We start from the raw sequence: 18649 nt of genomic DNA, 5'->3' as shown, positions 1-18649 counted from the left end.
CGCCAGGCGGCTAGGAGCGCATGCGCGCGCTTCAGGAAGTGCTGGGCAGAGAGGAGAGGGAAGAGGGAGAAGGAGAAGGAGAAGGAGAAGGAGAGGGAAGAGAGGGAGAGGGAAGACAAGGAGGGAGAGGGAAGACAAGGAGGGGAGAGGGAAGACAAGGAGGGGAGAGGGAAGACAAGGAGGGAGAGGGAAGACAAGGAGGGGAGAGGAGGGGAGAGGGAGAGGGAAGACAAGGAGGGGAGAGGAGGGGTGAGGGAGAGGGAAGACAAGGAGGGGAGAGGAGGGGAGAGGGAGAGGGAAGACAAGGAGGGGAGAGGAGGGGAGAGGGAGAGGGAAGACAAGGAGGACGGAGCAGAAGACAAGGAGGAGAGGAGAGAGGGGGAGAAGGAGGAAGAGAAGGAAGCGGCTGTTGGGCAGAGCGGAGTGAGAGAAGAGAGGATAAGAGAGGAGAGGGAAGCAGAACGGCTGCTGGGCAGAGGGTGAGGGTGAGGGAGAGGAGCTGCTCGCTTCAACATGGAGAGATGGAGTATTGTTGTCCTAGTACTCATGGTCAGCTTCACAGTGCGCTGGGCAGTGTCTCTGAACCCATACTCAGGTAAGTGGCGAGAGAGTCCTGACTCTGTTGTTCAGCCAGAGGAGGATGGGAGGAGGAGGGTGGTGGTAGTGCATAGATAGGCTGGGAAGGCGAACAACTGTCTTTATTTTTTGGATTGTAGATGTTTCAGGTCGAGACCCTGTATTAGATTTCTGTATTGGAATCTGCCTTCTGAGCATCGTTCAAGAGGGTGAAGCCATGCAAAGCCTCCAGCCCAGACAGTTTACCTGGCCAAGTGCAAAAGACCTGTGCAGACCAGCTTGCTAGAGTATCTAAGGACTTCTTCAACCTCTTGCTTCTGTGGTCTGGGATTCCCACCTGCCTCAATGACTATCATCTGGGAGTATTTGCATCCACTGAAATGAAGTGCTTCAAGAGGTTGGTTGTGGCGCAAATCAACTCCTACCGAGGAATCACCTGGATCTCCAGGTCCAGATCCTTTTTTCAGTGGCTCTCCACTCTACTCTGATTGCCACGGACAAGAAGATCATATACGTTAAACTGATGTTTATTGATTGCAACTCGGTGTTTAACACAATCATCCCCTTCAAACTTATCAGCAAACTCCAAGAACTAGGTCTCTACTCCTCCCTTTGAAAATGGATCATTGACTTGCTCACCTTAATCAATGCGCATTGGTAACAAACGTGTAGGAAGGAACTGCAGATGCTGGTTTACATCGAAGAGAGTCACAAAATGCTGGACTAAATCAGCAGGAAAGGCAGCATCTCTGGAGTGAAGGACTGGGTGGCTTGTCGGGTCCCTTCTTCAGACGGAAGCTCCTTGTTTCTATAGGGAGATAGAGCAGCTGGTTGAATGGTGCCACATCAACAAAACCAAAAAACAAAATGCTGGAGTATCTCAGCGGGACAGGCAGCATCTCTGGAGAGAAGGAATAGGTGATGTTTAGTGTCAAGACCCCTCTTCATTGTTGACTTCAAAAAAGGGTAGTCAGACCTTGCAGCAGTTTTCCTTGGTGGCAGTCAGTGGAGAGAGTTAGCAGCTTCAAATTCCTGGGTGTTAACATCTTGGATGACCACGAACATCTTGGATGACCCGTCCTGGGACTAGCCATAGCTGGAATTACGAAGATGTGGCAGTTCCTCTACTTTTTTTAGTAGTTTAAAGAGATTCAGCAAGAGAATCGTGTTTAAATGCCATATGTTCTGACAACAGAACAATTAAATTATTATTTGCAGTACATTAACAGATCTGTAAATGCAACGCACAGATTAAAAAAAATAATTTAAAAATTCAGTACTCCAAGTCACAAAATACTTTAACAAATCTCTACAGTTGCACTACAGAAGGTATTCTGACTGGTTGCATCATGGCCTGGCAGAGTAATTCCAACACACAGGGACGCAAGAGGCTGCAGGGAGTGGTGGACTCAGCCCAGTTCATCACATGCATGGCCCTCCCTACCAACAAAAACATCTAGGATCTCTACCATTTTCTCGCTGCTAGCATTGAGCGGGAGGTATAGAAGCTTGCCATCGAATGCCACAAAGTTCAGGAATAGCTATTTACCTACAACCATCAACCTCTTGAACCAACCTGCACAACTCTAATCCTACCTCAACAATGGAACACTATGGATCATCTCCTGTACTTATCACGGACTTGTTTTTCTAACTGTGCATTACTCTAACAACTTGTTTTTGCACAGTCTTTCTTTTCACTGTCTTGTATAATTTTTGTATAATTTATGTATAATTAGTTTTGTATGCTGTCTTGAGTCTGTGCCCATGATGCTGCTGCAAGCAAGATTTTCACTGTACCTGTATCTCACTGTACCTGGGCTAGTGCCTATGACAATAAACGATTGGACCTGATTAAAAATTCACTGAAGTTGTTTGTTTGCCATGGTTCTGTAAATATAGCTCATACATCTTTGCCAATACTTCCTAAAATGTTCCACAAGCAATTTTCAAATAGTGAAGTTGGTGTGAGCTTGCCTTTTCTCTGCTTTCTGATCGTCCAACTGCTCAATGCTGCTTTACTGCGACGCTGCTGCTTAAAATTAGCATATCTACTCGTATACTTTCTTAATTTTTATAGTACCAGCATCTTTGTTTTTACAACATAGTGTTCTTCCCATCACCACCGCCACCTTTCTCACTTAATCTCCCATGGTTCATAGTTTTGAAATTCATCATGTTAGCATTTTGCTGCTTCTTTATTTATTTGGCTTCTCGTTATTTATGAACCAAGACCACATTCTTAGTCATTTCTCTAAACTGTTCTGTAAGTTGTAGTTGGGGTTTGATCCCACTTTTTCTCATTTTTTAACATTGTTGGTTCTGTGTCCTGAAACAAAAAGAGTGTTGACATCATCAATTTTTTACAGGTGTTATTTTGACAAGATAGGAGACTGCATATTATTGAAGAACCCAGTCTTCTTACTTAATACCATGTGAAATTAAAGAGCCAAGAAACTTGGCCAGTATTTTCTCCTCTCTACTGAAATTACACTGTAACTATTTTGGGAAATTTCATTAATTTACTTCAGTACAATGTTCTTTTTCTGCATTTTTCACTTTGCACATGAATGCAAAACAGTTCAGAAGAGTAGATTTGGCCAAGAAAACCTTTTGATGTTATCTCTACATTGTTTTTTCATCATCAGGTGCTGGTAAACCACCGATGTATGGGGATTATGAAGCACAGAGACACTGGCAGGAGATTACGTTCAATTTACCCATCGATGAATGGTTTGTAACCTCAGTGCAATTAACTAACATGTTAAAATCGTAGTTGAGGATTTTCTCCAGTATATATGATATAATGAAGAAAAGAAATGTTTCCCCCCTCCATCTCCCTACCCTTTATCTCTTCCAGAATACCCCAACAGTTATGTTACTTTTGGAACTTTTTCATATTTCAATTAAGTTATTTGTATACAAGCTCAGATAGGGGATGTTGAGAGGCTCTTCAACCTTTGGAAAGCATCATAATCGTAATCTCACTTAACAGAAGGAGCTATTGGCAATTGTGCATGTGTGTGATCTCTGACTTTCTCTCTGGACCAGAGCATGATCTTACTTGCTGCACCATCAGAGGTGCCCTGCTGAGAAAGAAACCTGTTTCTTAACCTGAGAGAATTGTGATTCTGTGGCATAACCTACATATCCTCTGACAGTGCATTTAAAATATTATAATTTAATAAATTAACTTGCCTAAATATACGCTTTATAAGCAATCTGAGTATCGGCTATTTCTGAACATATTGACTTTAACATTGATTTGTTTCTCTCCAGGTATTTCAATACAAGCAGAAATGATCTTGAGTACTGGGGCCTTGATTATCCACCTTTTACTGCTTACCACAGTTTGCTTTGTGCATATGTGTAAGTTCATTCTGCTAATGGTAGGACAATTTGGTATTTTAAATTATCCATCGGAAATCTTTAATTCCAAATAAATGAAGCTTTGAGCTTCTGATCAGTGACTGACCTCTTCCAGATCCTTTTATGGGTAAGTGCAAAAGCATCAACCTGGTGGAGATTAGGATAATTTGTGGCCCTTTTCAGTCTTTATTTGCAAGCATTGATGTTAATGCTATTCTCCAAATTTGTAGATGAAGAATAGTCATCAATGGCATTAAAAATGCGCCCTACTGTAAACTACAAATGATATGTTGTGGTGAAACACTTATGCATGGGGTTCTGGGATTGTTCAGCCCACTTAAACCAGCAGCTCTAACAGAAAAGCAAGAATGGAAGAAGACCACTCGACCTCTTGAGCCTGCTCTATGGTTCAATACAATCATGGCTAATCTCCCAAAGCCATATTCCTGCTCACCTTCTGTATCCCACAATGTGTCTTGATCTTTACACCTCCTTCTCGAATAGATCCAGTGACTTGACTCCCATGAGTCTTTTGTTATGGAGAATTATATTTCTTCCTTAAAGAAATTTATCTTCATTGCAGTCCTAAGTACCTTTCCATGCACCCTTAATCTATGACCCCTTGTTTTAGTCCCCTGCATCACTGGAAACATCCTTGTACATCCATTCTGTCTAGCTCAGTCAGAATTATGTATGTTACAATGAAATCCCTTTTTGTTTTTCTAAACTTGATCCAATGCTGATATGACTGCCCCACCATCCCCAAAATTAGTCTAGTGAACCATTGCTTTGTTGTACTGTCTCTGTGGCAAGTATATCATGTCTTAGATAGGGAGACCAAACCTACATGTGTACTTTAAATTGGTCACTTCACAACTAAGTGTAAAAATTGTAGTAAGACATCCTTGCTCCTGCATTGTAATAATCTTTTGAAGGCTAACGTACAATTTCCATTCTTAATAGTTTGTATTCAGTGGCTGGTTTAAAAGAACATTCGGATCCTTTCGTACATCGCCATTTAAATAATATTGCCTTTCTGTTCTTTTTCAACCAAAATGGATAACTTCACCATTCCCCACATTTTACTGCATCTGCCATGTGTATTTGCCCACTCACTCAACTTGGCTGGATCACGTTGATGCTCTTTTGCATCCTTCTCGCAAGTCACAATCCCATCCAGTTTCCGAATATTGGCAAATCTAGAAATATTATATTTGGTCCCCTTGCTCAAATCAACGATGAATATTGTGAATAACTGGGCACAATCACTGATTGCTGTGGTACTCTACTTGTGTTACCAGTCACCCCAAACAACATGTTTACTGCCACTGCTCTGTTTCACCTCTGTCAACCAATTTTCAATTGATGCCATTATGATGCTGCCAGTCTTGTGTACTTTAATTTTGCACACAAAACTCTTGAATGGAATTTTACGAACATCTTGCACATTATTAACTAGTCATGATTCTCAGAGAGCAAGCAGCTTGATTGAATTCTTCAATGGTTGAGGGCAGTTCAGTCTCTTCCATTCAATGTTTGCAACGGTCTTTTATTGTCACATGTACCAATTAAGGTACAGTGAATTGCGAATTACCATACACCCATACGAAAAAATAGCAACAAGACTCACAACTACATAAAAGTTAACATAAACATCCACCACAGCAGATTCCCCACATTCCTCACTGTGATGGAAGGCAAAAAAGTCCAACCTTCTTCCTCTTTATTCTCCCGCAGTCGGGGCGATCGAAGCTCCCGCGTCGGGGCGGTCGAAACTCCCGCGGCTTGGAATTCCCGAAGTTGGTCTCTGACCAGAAATCGCGGGCTCTGCGATGTTAAAGTCCGCAACTATCCACTGTTGGAGCTCAGAGGTCGATCCGTTTAGACTCCTATTTATAGATTGTGCACTTGGTTAAATCATTGTATGCCTTCATATCCAGAGTTATTTATTTTCGGGCAGAAGAGGAAAATAGATGGGCAAAAAGAAAATATTAATATTTGGATGTTTTTCCTGAGGGTGCACATTATTTAAAATGTAGAATGACAATAAACCAATCTGACATCATTGCATTCACATCACTTTTGGCCCGTAGGAGAATTTTGCTGGTCTGGAAATCTACAACTCCTCCATCTGCTGCCGCTTGGCTAGAGGACATAATGTTTTTTCTAAAACTAGAAAAGATCAAATTTACACTGAGGGGGTCTGTGAAAAAGTTTTATTCAGAATGGGAACCTTTTCTGTCATACTTTGAGAATCTAAAAGAACTACCCACTGACTGAGGGCACTTGATTGCAGTTGGGGATCTGCCTTTAATTATGTTTTACTTTTATTTATTTACTTATTTTTGTTTACACAATTGCCGATTACCTCACAGGATGGCTGATGCATAATGAATGAGAGAATCCTGAACCACCTGACATGTTGTAGATATGTATGGGTCTGCGCCTTGGAAGAATGTAGAGGTTTTGCTGTCAAATTGTGCATTTGTATTTGTGATATGATATATTGTGAACACATCAGCTGCAAAGGGGTGTCCAGGGAGGGTGGGTGAGGGTTATTTTTGTTGTTATATATAAAGAACAAAATGGAGGGGAATGTAATGCATTACGTTTTTTCGTATTGTATTTTTCCTTCAATAAAAATAAATATTTAAAATGTAGAATGACCTTTTTTTAATTTTTTTAACCTAGAGCTGAATCAATAAACCCTGAATGGATAGCTCTTTTTACATCCCATGGGTATGAGAGCCCTGGACACAAACTCTTCATGAGAGCAACAGGTAATTAAGAATTTCAGAGATAACTTTGAATCTTGTTTGGGTGGGTGGGGGGGGGGGGGGGGGGGGTGGGGGTGGATGGAAAGAAGGGCAATACATTATAGATAAATGGTTGAAGCTAGTTTATGATACTTAGGAATTCCTGAATGAAACATTTTCACCCCTCCAGGTTGCTTCATCAGTGATGTTCTTCCAACATAAAACCAGACTTGGGTCAGTTTTACTGATGATTCCATTGATTTCTATTTTCAAAGCCCCATGTTCATTCAGTAATATAAGGGTGGGGGGGGGGGGGAGTGGCACCACAGTGCAGTGATTAGTGTTGTCTTCCAGTTTAAGAGCATCTGCCTGGGTGCTGTCTGTGTATTGTCCATTTTCCTTGAAACCGCATGGGTTTCCCCCTGGCACTCTGATTTCCTCCAATGTGCCAAAGACATCCTGATTGGCAAGTTAATGGGTTTTGTATGTAGTCCATATTGTAAGGTGGCAGGTGGTTGATGGGGATGTGAGAGCAAAAAAAATGGAATTAGCATAGATGGGTACTTTCTGGTCATTGCTGATGTGGTGGGCTGAAAGGCCTGTTTCCATGCTGTGTGACTTTGGAGTATTCAGACTTGGGCTGTCAAGTATTATTCATGACACATAATTGCCAGGTAATGACCATCTTGTACAATAGGAAGACCAGCCATATATCTTGTATAGGAAAGAACTGCAGATGCTGGTTTAAATCGAAGGTAGACACAAAATGCTGTGTCTACCTTGGGTCTCGGTCCTTGGGTCTCAACCGGAAACGTCACCCATTCCTTCTCTCCAGCGATGCTGTCTGTCCCGCTGAGTTACTCCAGGATTTTGTGTCTACGAGCCATATATCCGGATCGTCAACACCACTCTTGTTGAGAGCTCCACCATCTTCTATGGGTTATCGTTGACCAAGTGCTTTACTGAAACACCCATAATCAGCATTATTACAGGGCTGGCAGTGAAGAAGGTGGAGACTCAGACTGTTGATGCCAGAAATGGAATATCCGATATGCACACATTGTACAGCACCTGTGGCAGCATTACTGAGACAGCTTACGGTTTGAACATGTGGGTAGGAATGACCAACATTGAGACATTAACATTAAATACATGGGAAAAATCACACAAACATATTTTCATTATAATAAGGAATAAACAATATAACTTTATGGAAGGTAAACATTTATGATGGTCGTAGATCAATTTATGTGATGTTGATTCTTGAGCAGCTTCTTCTTTTGAAGACTGGAGGAAAAGTAAATCTAACTTTGTTCCTGGGAATCGCCTAAGACTGTGCATTCTACCCTGTGGACTAGGTCAGCAGTTATTTACACCTGTTCACTTGGTGACCTTGAGAATACTACAGGTCATGTGGGCTAACTGGCTGGAAGACAAATGTTATTTTTCTCCCTGTTCCACATGTGAAAAGTTTAACTAGTCGATTAAAGGCCAATCTGAAATATCTAAGGATGCTTGTGAGTGAAGTGATCATTCCTTCCTCCACGAGAGTGCAAATGACTCGTATTACTGATTTCCAACCAGTGCATTAAGCAGGGAACCTCTCGATTTCCACAAGTTGCTTTGGCCTTAGTTTTGGACACAATGGATCCCATCCACAATAAACTGAACCACAATGTGATAATGAGATATAGACCCAGAATTCAACACTTTAAACCATGGTGTGAATCAATAGAAGGAAGCAAAAGACAGTTCCTTGAACCTTGATGTTTTAAGATATTTTGCATTTGTGTAGAGATGGAGTAAAGGACTGATTGGAGCACACAGTATTGATTGAATATAATGAGGTGTAATGAGATAAACTGACGCCATGGTATGAACTAGTAGACTCAACCCATAGAAGAACAAAAAAATTAAAACAGCCTTCAGAAATCTAAAAGAAACATGGCATATTGGATATACTGCAACATATATCACTTACCAACAAGGATTTTTCCATTTCTCCTTGTGGCATCTGGGAGAGTCAGTTATGATTCCAGGTAGTTATAAGTTTCTGCATCCTTGTATTTGTCTATCAAGATCAAAATGAACTCTCGCCTACATGCACTGCATGCACTCTCACTTGTAAGCATTTAACCTGAGAGAGACCAAAGCACCAGGAGTGAAAGAGAAATGGCGTCTGCAGCAGCTTGGCCCCGAGTGCTGCTATGTCATTCCTCAAGGTCACATTACTGAATATTACGTTGCTGTGAAAGATTGACACAAAATGCTGGAGTAACTCCAAATGTGGGCCAAGCAGTGTCTCTGGAGACGTTTTGGGTCAGGACACTTCTTCAGACTGAGTCCCATCCTTTTTCTCCAGAGATGCTGCCTGACCCACTGAGTTACTCCAGCATTTTGTATCTATCATTGGTATAAACCAGCATCTGCAGTTCTTTGTTTCTACATTTCTACATTAGGTTGTTGCGGTCTGCTATACCATTTTCACTTTCACGTATTACATGTTCAGGAATTAGGAAGAAAAAGCAAACGGTAATTTTCATACACGATAAAATGGGCTGAGTTCCCTGTCTATTTGGTAGACTAAGTTTGTGATCGTATAGGAATGAAATCAGAAAGTGTTTTAACATAAATAGAGCTGAAAATAAGGAAAACCATTTGCCATGTGGTTTTGGATGTTGAGTTAATGATATAATTTACAAATGAAAATTCGCATTTTTTAAAGAAGTTCATGGAAGATGCAGCAAAGGCAAACAAATGAGCCCAGAAGAGAACTGGTTTCAAAGTTTATGAATCCACATTCCATCCAAGCCAAAATGTACTCAGTGGTACCTGTGGCCTGGGCAGGGTTGGATGGTTTTGGTCAGGGTGATGTGCTGAGAATGTACTGGAATCTTTGGAGGAGGAAAGAGAAAGCATCAAAATTATTGCTGTTTTCTGATCATTGATCACAGGTATTATTATTTGGACAAACCTCTCCCAGTGATGAAAAGTATGTTGTTTTGCTTACATTGGTTGTGTACAGCAAACATGATGAATTCAGTGGCCATTTTAGGAGATACAATACAATGACTAGCACCTTTGGAATGGTGTTAAGATATTGAGCAAATTACTGCGGAAACCTGCTAAAGCAGACAAGATGTGGGTTCAGTATTTGAAGAATATCATCAAAGTTGTGTTTGTGGAATGGGGTTGCACTAGTTTAATTTAGTTTAGTGATACAGCATGGAAATAAGCCCTTTGGCCCGCTTAGTCCACGCTGACCACTGAGTCCTTTGGCCCACCCATTCACGCTAGTGCTATGTTATCCCACTTTCGCACCAAGTCCATACGCACTATGGGGCATTGACAGAGGCCAGTTAACCTACAAACTCGCACGTATTTGGGATGTGGGAGGAAATTGGAGCACCTGTAGCAAACCATGGGGTGACAGGGAGAACCTGCAAACTCCACACACAGCACCTGGGGTAAGGATCGAACCCTGGTCTCTGGCGCTGTGAGGCAGCAGCTCTACTGGTTCCATCACTGTGCCACACACATTTGGGTCTTGATGTTTTTATTCTTAAAGATTCTTGTATACAGTACTGACATTCTGTCGATTTTGTTTAGTGCTTGCTGCAGACATCGTTGTATATGTTCCAGCGATCCTTTACTACATGCATCACCGCAAAGATCCATGGGCCACCAAGGTAGGCATTATAGTCAATGTTACTCTGGCAATTGCAAACACAAAACATTAGGTAAATGCTTGTGAAATTTTGTCTCGAGCCATACACCTGAAATGGTGTATATTAATTCCAAAAATCTTAACTTCCAAAAAACTATAACTGGAAGCAGAAGATTGTCTCTGAAGTTTATTCCAGGAATCAACGAAATAGTATTGATATTTCATGAAGCAAAAAAAACTGTAGGTCCTGGAAATTAGAAGTAGAACCAATAAAGTTTGGAAAATGGGATGTTCGGGGTTATGGGGACAAGGCAGGAGAATGGGGTTGAGAAGGAAAGATAGATCAGCCACGATTGAATGGCGGAGTAGACTTGATGAGCCAAAGGGTTTAATCTTGCACCTTTAACTTATGATCTTATGAAAATAGAAGTTTCTTTATGTCAGAACAATTCTGTTGGAATATATTTTTGGAGAACTACCAGCTACTCTCATCAACTTAATTTGATACAACTCATTACCGGGTATTTAAAATTGTCAGAATCAGAATCAGAATAGCCTTTATTGTCAACCAAAAAACATGTCTTTTGGACGAAATTCCGTTACCCACAGTCCAACAATAAGAAGCAATAAAAATAAAGCAATAAAACACACAATCACAAAACCAACATAAAACAAATAAAAACCATCCATCACAGTGAGCCTCCTCTTGTCACCTCCTCACTGTGATGGAAGGCCAGAATGTCTTTTCTCTTCCCTGCCGTCTTCTCCCACGGTCGGGCTGTTGAGCTTGCCACATCGGGGCGGTCGGGGCTCCCGACATTGAAGCCCCCGCCGGGCGGAGAAAATCCCGCGGCCTATTCCAGGCGGCGCCGCACGGTGAAAAATCCGCAGCTGGCCGACCCAAGCCCCACAATTCGGGACGGGCAAAGACGCTGCCGCTGCCGGAGCTCCCGAAGTCGGCCCCCACCCAGGGGCCTACGAGATTCCCACATCCACGCGGCCCGTGACCGAAGCCTCCGAAGGCAGCCAGCTCCGCAGATGGTAAGTCCGGTCCGCGGGCTCTGCGAACCAGAGCCCCAGGTGGTCGCAGCCGGAGGCCGCCGGCTCCAGGTGTTTGGTTAAAAGGTAGGCAGCAGCGGGAACGGAGACATGACCCAGAAAAAAGGTCGCGTCTCCGTTCGGAAGAGACAATTTTTACAGTTTCCCCCCCCCCCACACATAGCACACAACCACAAAAAAACACCATCACATCTAAGCACTACAATTAAGACAAAAAACAACAAAAAACACAAAAGACAAACGGACTGCAGGTGAGCTGCAGCTGCTGCGCAGCGTCGCCACTTCCTGTTTCTTTTTGTTGTGCTTTTTGTTGACAAAGGAAACTTCCTTGCATATATATTCATGCTTCACTTCACACTCAGGCCGTAATAGTTAAGTTAGTCTTTCTGTCAAAGAACTATACGCATTTCAAACTCGCGTTGGCAATTGCATGTATTATTCCAATTCTACACTCTGCCCTGTTTCATGCACATCATCAGGGTTAGGACGGCACGGTGGCGCGGCAGTAGAGTTCCTGCCTTACAGCGCCAGAGACCCGGGTTTAATCCTGACTACGGGTGCTGACTTTGTGGAGTTTGAACATTCTCCCTGTGACCCCGTTTTTTTTCCAGGTGCTCCAGTTTCCACCCACATTCCCAAGACGTGCGGGGTTGGTTAATTGACTTCTGTAAATTGACCCTAGTGCGTAGGATAGATCTAGGTCGGCGCAGACTTGGTGGGCCGAAGGGCCTGTTTCCACGCTGTACCTCTAAATTAAGCTAACGACTACTATTTATCTTATTTCATCCGTTAATGTACAGCTGAGATTGTGGACATGATTTTCACCCAACCTTATGTGGACTTTGATATGTTCACTTCATGGCGCTCTCTCCTCTTCACAAAAAGCAATGTTTTTTTTTGTGAAAACAACATAACAAAAAATGAACGATGCGCCAAGCTATTAATGTAAAAATCATCCAGCAACTTACGTTGCCCATTTGGGCCTGGCTAAAATAAGTTTTTTTAACTTAGGATCATGAGACTTCGGGATTCTCAACCTCAGATAGTTGTGGAGGCAGTTGTTGAGAATATTTAATACTCTGGTAAATTTTTGGAAACTAAGAGAATGAAAAGAGATGAGGATCTAGGAGGAACCTAGATGCAGGGTCAACCATGGTCTTATCAAATGGTAGAACGTGCTTGTGTATGGTCTGTCGCTTCCGTTTTAGATGTTCATGTGAATAAGAGGGATCCTTTGAATTGCAAATAGCCACACTCTGCTGGACAATTTCCACCACACTGCTGTTAGCTTCACATAAGAAGCATCTTGCCTTTACCTACCTTGTGAATTTCAAATTGCTACATTGGCATATTAAGTAGCTATTAAACTCACCACAGAAAGTTAATCTAGTAATTAACAGTGTAAGTACCCTTTAATAACATAATAACCATTAATGACAGCCAGACAACTTTGCTTGTCCAGAAAGTGAACAATTAAATTACAGGGCCTTTGTTCCTTCTAACTGTGAATTATGGAGACTTCAATTAAAACTTGATATTTTCTTTAACTTTTTTTCTTTTCATTTAAAAAAATCCTTAATTAGATTTTTCTTTCATCTCTCTTTATTTCCTTAATACTTGCCATTAATTTAATTCACTTTCCTTTATTCCTCTACATATTTCTTAACCATTTAGCCTGTTGTCCAAGATGGCTTTCAACTTCACTGTTATTCACTTTCACTTCCGTCAGTCTCATGGATAAGAAATTCTGTCCATAAAAACTACGGGATTAAATGTAACTATCAAGTACACAGTGAGATGTTCCACTCAATGTATAATATTATATTCTCCAATAGTCATTTGGACTTGGGAGAAGGATTCAATTTTATCCTCGGTATCCTCCTGTGACCTCTTCCTTATTTATTTACTGTGCAACCACAGCTCACTTTTGATGTATTTTAGAACATTGTGCTTTGTGAAAGGAGCAACAAAGCGCAAAGTTGAATGCACTACAACATTTCACACAGGCTTTTATTTAAATCCTTGTCAAATTTACTACTGTATACTTTGATACTTCAGTCCATTAAAATCATCACTAATTCAAGATATTGATAGTGTAATGGGGTAATTGAATTAAGTGCACTGCTGAATCGAGGCTTTCTCCAAATTCAAAAAACCTTGATTGAACCAAGTTGATTAATCTCCGCTTCAAGTATTTGGTCTTCACTGTGTGCTGCGATGGGGTTGGTTGGTTGTAGATATATGCTGGTGGGAATCAACATTCTGTGCGCTGTAAGTTGATAGTGAAGGAAAGACACAAAATGCTGGAGTAACTCAACGGTCGGGCAGAACATGGGTAGGTTAGGCTTTAGGTCAGGACCCTTATTCAGAACTTGCATCAGTATATTCAGTGCACAATGGACTGAAGTATCAAAATATGCAGCAGTGTGTTTGACATGCATTTAAATAAAAGTCTGTGAAATTTTGTAGTGCATTCAACTTAGTGCTTTGTTGCTCCTTTCACAAAGCACAATGTTCCCAAATACATCAAAAGAGAGTGGTAGATGCACAGTAAATAAATAAGGAAGAGGTCACAAGAGGATACTGAAAATAAAATTGAATCCTCCTCCCATGTCCAGTGACTATTGGAGAAGATTATATTGTCCACAATGTCTTTGAGTGGAACATCTCTGACTGTGCACCTGATAGATAGACTTGCTCCTGCAGTTCCTTGTTTCTACCAGTTGATAGCGAAGACCGGTTTGCCAAGAGAGAAGGCTCTCATTCCTAATCTCTATCTCTGTGTGTATATTTATGCATTTATGGACATGTGTTGGGTGAAGGGAGGTTAGCACTCCACAGTGATGAGCCAGCTTCCCGTCAGAGAAATAGCATGTTGACACCATGTAGGCTCAAGTGATGAATGCCTACATGGTCCAAGGACACTTATGGAAGCATATATTTAAAAAAACAGTGGTTAGTCTTAGAGGAGGGAGGAAACGTGTTGTTCGGTGAACAAACAGAATAATTTTTATGGATTGATTACCATGCAGTTTTGAATCAACCAAATGATTTAATATGGTTTGGCATTTTTGTGAAGGTGACTGATTTGGACATGGGTGGAGAGTTTCAGCTAAATCCTCTGGAATGTGGTCGCTGAACAAGTGAAGATCATTCTTGGCAACGCTGGCTTACTTGACTTGAGGATAATATCATTTGAAACCGCCTTGAGGTTTTAAATTCTGTCACATTACAGAATCATCATTAGATTTACTGGTATTTTTGTATACTGAAACAACAAAACCAAATCATTAACATGCTCTAAATGCTGATAAAAGTCAAGGTGAAGGCTTCCTTGATCTATGGTGGGTGCTTCAAGATAACAAGCAAACTAGATATGTCATGAAACCAGATCTGCTTGGCTGGTAAACAATTTTTGAAATCGTTTCCTGAGAAGCATGCAGGAGAGCTGGTTGGGGGTGGGGAAGGAAGGGGGGGGGGATGTTGGAGGTGGAGACAACCAAGGCAATCAACAGCTGAGAGGGAGCAGTAATGACATTTATTTACTGTTCATTCCGTGTAATTATCAGAGTTGTTCATCTAAAGGTAACAGCTGCAATTGAGCATTAACTGCCTCACGCTCTTCGCCGTGCGCAGTGAGTAAGTGTTCCTAAATTAGCATCTGCGCTGTGTGTCTAAAATCACAATACCGCTTCGTACCATGTCATGGGGCACAAATCCCTGGCAAGCTTATGATATTCCTTACCAAAATATAGAGCGCAAATGTTTTTTTAAATCTTTGAATATTTCATTTCACCACTTTCTCCTGAAGGCTCCCTCTAATCCTCAATGATCTGCACTACCTCAAACAAGGGTCACTTTTTCCAACGCAAATAAACAGCAGCATGTTTGACCGTGGAGCGCATAATGGTTGAGTCTAATTCTGTCCTGGTGTTGCTGTTAACCTTCTCCTTTGCCAACAAACGTTAAATATTTATTTGCAGGTGCCCTGTTTGATTGACCCTATGACTCTCACCCCTTCCTCTACTCAAGGGCAGAGTTAACGCCATTGATACAAGTTCGGTTGAGATCCATTTACACATTCCACGAGTGAAACTTAGAGCTTTCCACAATATCTGCTTCACTCTCGTATTGAGTTCTCAATTAAGCACAGTGCAAAGTCCTTGCAAATAAATTTATATTGTTACTTTGGGGTTTTTTTGCATTTTGCATGGAGAAATGTATTCCACATGAAATCAGGTGACTGGGGTGTTGCATTCATGGCCACTTGCACTGTTGAGTAGAAGATTCATTGGGTTTATCACATGGTTTTGTCCAGCACCTTCTTTAGTTTAACTGCATCATGCAAAATGATACAGAGCCAAACAAATCAAACTTCAAATTTGTGTCTGAATTGGCATTTAGACAATGTAGAGAAAAAACAGATCAATGACAGGATAGGCTTGAGGGACTGAATGGTTCCTTCAATTTAATCGCTAATTGATTTCAGATGAGCACCACAGTAGTAATATCTGTTTATATCTTGAGGTTTAGACTGTGCTCCATTGCAAAACACCCTGTGGTCAGAAAAACTGAACAGGTGCAGACTTGACTAAGGTGGTTGCCATGGCTAATTAACTTAATTACACCTGCTATCTAGACCTAACTTGGGAAGATTGAGCACTGAGACATCACGAGGTACCTGTATGATTTGGTGCCTTAATATAACATGAAGCAAATTAAACCATATAGCAGGTCCATTTTGACAAAAAAGCTTTTGCATCTGCATTTAGGCTGAGGGCTAAAATTAGTCAAGGTTCCCAACTCATGATCAATATCAGTGGCCCTTTTGGAATTGTTCATATGTTCACTGGTAAATGTAGATTAAACTCAACCATTTTCTATAGTTTCAAACAAATTATGCCATGTGAAACATGACTTCTTGGGTGACGCACTGTAGAGTCTAATAAAATGTTTGCCGAACATTTTCGAATCATAAGAAGAAATGGAGAGAAAATTGTTTGCGTGGGGAAAATTTAAATCATTTGGGTCTGAGCCATATTTCTGTGCCACTGACACCCCTCCCAACCCATCCGAATTTGGCAGAAAGTTTCCACTTTCTTATTTCATTTCCGCCATTCCGATTTTGCCTCACATATTTCTGCAAAACAGTCGGTAATTGCAATTTGTCAATTCGGCCGCTAAAGGTTGCTAGGGGGTCCACGAGAAATCCCCCGCGCCCTGGAGGTCTCCCTGAAAATGTGGCACCTAGGCTGGGCAAAGCAGTCAATCTCTACCTCATCGGGACTCCATGGCCAATTTGTCAATTCGGCCGCTAGAGGTCGCTAGGGGTTCCACGAGAAATCCCCTCGCCCTGGAAGTCTCCCCGAAAATGTGGCACCCGGCTGGGCAAGGCAGCCAATCTCGACCTCATCGGGACTTCCATGGCCGATCGGTGGGTTGAATTTGCGCCCGGGGGTCTGGAACTCCAGCCCAGCTGGAGCCAGCACATCTATCCCCACAGTCGTCTTCCTTGGTCGGCTGGATAAACCAGCAAAGCTCTGGACCCAAGAGTGCCAGAAAATCAGTGGTGGGACTGTAATGAGTAAATATTAAATTTAAGTGCAAGATTATATAACTAAATTAATTAAGATGGGGTTAAAATATAAAATACAACAGAAAAGCCAATTACCACCTTTTTGGGCTGATTATCAATTAATGTGAGAATTTACTTCAACAGGTACTTCCGTATGCTTAGTCAAGTCGCATATATCAACTCTTTCTTCATAACTTAGTCATACATTTTATGACCATTGTTCTTTTATTCAATACCAAGAGAATTGGGATGTGTAAAGAAAAAGAAAAATAGAAAAAACAAAATAAAACATTTTTTTCTTTCTGTTGCAAAAAGTATCTCTGTTCAATAACCTTTCTATAAATAGCAGAATATACTCGTGATAGGCCTGACATTGTGCATGTAGTCCAAGAACTACAGACTGTTGGAAATAACAGTCGTTTATCACACATGTGCATGTGCATTTGGCGTGCATACCTTTTTTTCTGAAAAATTGCATTACGTGCCATATTATGAATTTTGATGTAAAATTCTTAATTTTGAACATCAAAATTATGAATTTGTAAAATCAAATGTTGGGAGGTCTGCACTGAATCTAAATACACACTTGATGTTAACTTAACATGTGAAATATATTTCAAACCTATAAACTCTACTTTTCCTTTTTTACAGGTATCGTTTTTGCTGTGTGCCTTATTGTACCCTGGACTCATTCTTATTGACCATGGCCACTTTCAATATCCTTACTGATAGAAACTAAATTTAAAAAGAAATGCTGTAATACAAACAGCTCCCTTGTGCTTCATTGGGAGATGTCCAACATGATGTGGCACTAGGCCATATGGGGTAAGCTGATCTTGGGGTCAGTTCCTTGCCTTTAATGAGTTTATGGGTTGAAATTGGTAATCTAGAGCTTGGATAGAGTGGATGTGGAGAGGATGTTTCCACTAATGGGAGAGTCTAGGACTGGAGGTTATAGCCTCAGAATTAAAGGATGTTATTTTGGGAAGGAGATGAGGAATTTCTTTAGTCAGAGGGTGGTGAATCTGTGGAATTCTTTGCCACAGAAGGCTGTGGAGGCAAAATCAGTGGATATATTTAAGGCAGAGGTAGATAGATTCTTGATTAGTATGTGTGTCAGAGGTTATGGGGAGAAGGCAGGAAAATGGGGATAGGAGGGAGAGATAGATCAGCCATGATTGGGTGGCAGAGTAGACTTGATGGACCAAATGGCCTAATTCTACTCTTATGATCCAGGGGAAAAAAATTTGATCAGTGGTTTTTGCTACCAATTGCTCATCATGATCCTCTGGGGAAATATGTGTGATGGTTGAGGACAGATTAGTTTCCTTGCAGTTTTCACTTTGGGAAGGCAACTGTGTCCCACACCAGCCTCGTGGCTTCAGAAACCTGGTGCAATCTTGCTTGTTTCCGTTTCTGCACAGGCTCCCCCCAAGTGTTCTGGTTTCTTCCAATGTGCCAAAGACATGCTGGATGGTAAGTTAATTGGCTACTGTAAATTACTCCTTTTGTAGGTGGGTGAAAAGATAATCAGGGAAGCTGCAGTTAATCGGAATGTGAAGGGCAGAATGGAAGTGGTATGACGGGTGCTTGATGGTCAGCATGGATGCTGTCAGCTGAAGGGCCTATTGGTGTGCTCGATGGTCA

General features: G+C 41.5%; 1 protein-coding gene across 1 annotated transcript in view; it reads left to right on the top strand.

The window, feature by feature from the left end:
* The first annotated feature begins 272 nt into the window (after positions 1 to 272).
* alg6 (ALG6 alpha-1,3-glucosyltransferase) overlaps positions 273 to 18649 on the top strand; it is a 43619-nt gene continuing 25242 nt past the window's right edge. The window contains exons 1-6 of the mRNA XM_078407525.1: positions 273 to 595; positions 3225 to 3309; positions 3856 to 3945; positions 6637 to 6725; positions 10311 to 10390; positions 17654 to 17721. Of these exons, the coding sequence (XP_078263651.1) occupies positions 514 to 595; positions 3225 to 3309; positions 3856 to 3945; positions 6637 to 6725; positions 10311 to 10390; positions 17654 to 17721 (494 nt within the window). The 5' untranslated portion in view covers positions 273 to 513. The remainder of the gene's footprint in view (positions 596 to 3224; positions 3310 to 3855; positions 3946 to 6636; positions 6726 to 10310; positions 10391 to 17653; positions 17722 to 18649) is intronic.

Source organism: Rhinoraja longicauda, chromosome 11, assembly GCF_053455715.1.
Source record: "Rhinoraja longicauda isolate Sanriku21f chromosome 11, sRhiLon1.1, whole genome shotgun sequence".
In the NCBI taxonomy this organism is placed as follows: Eukaryota; Metazoa; Chordata; class Chondrichthyes; order Rajiformes; family Arhynchobatidae; genus Rhinoraja; species Rhinoraja longicauda.
This window is presented reverse-complemented; position numbering and strand designations above follow the sequence as displayed.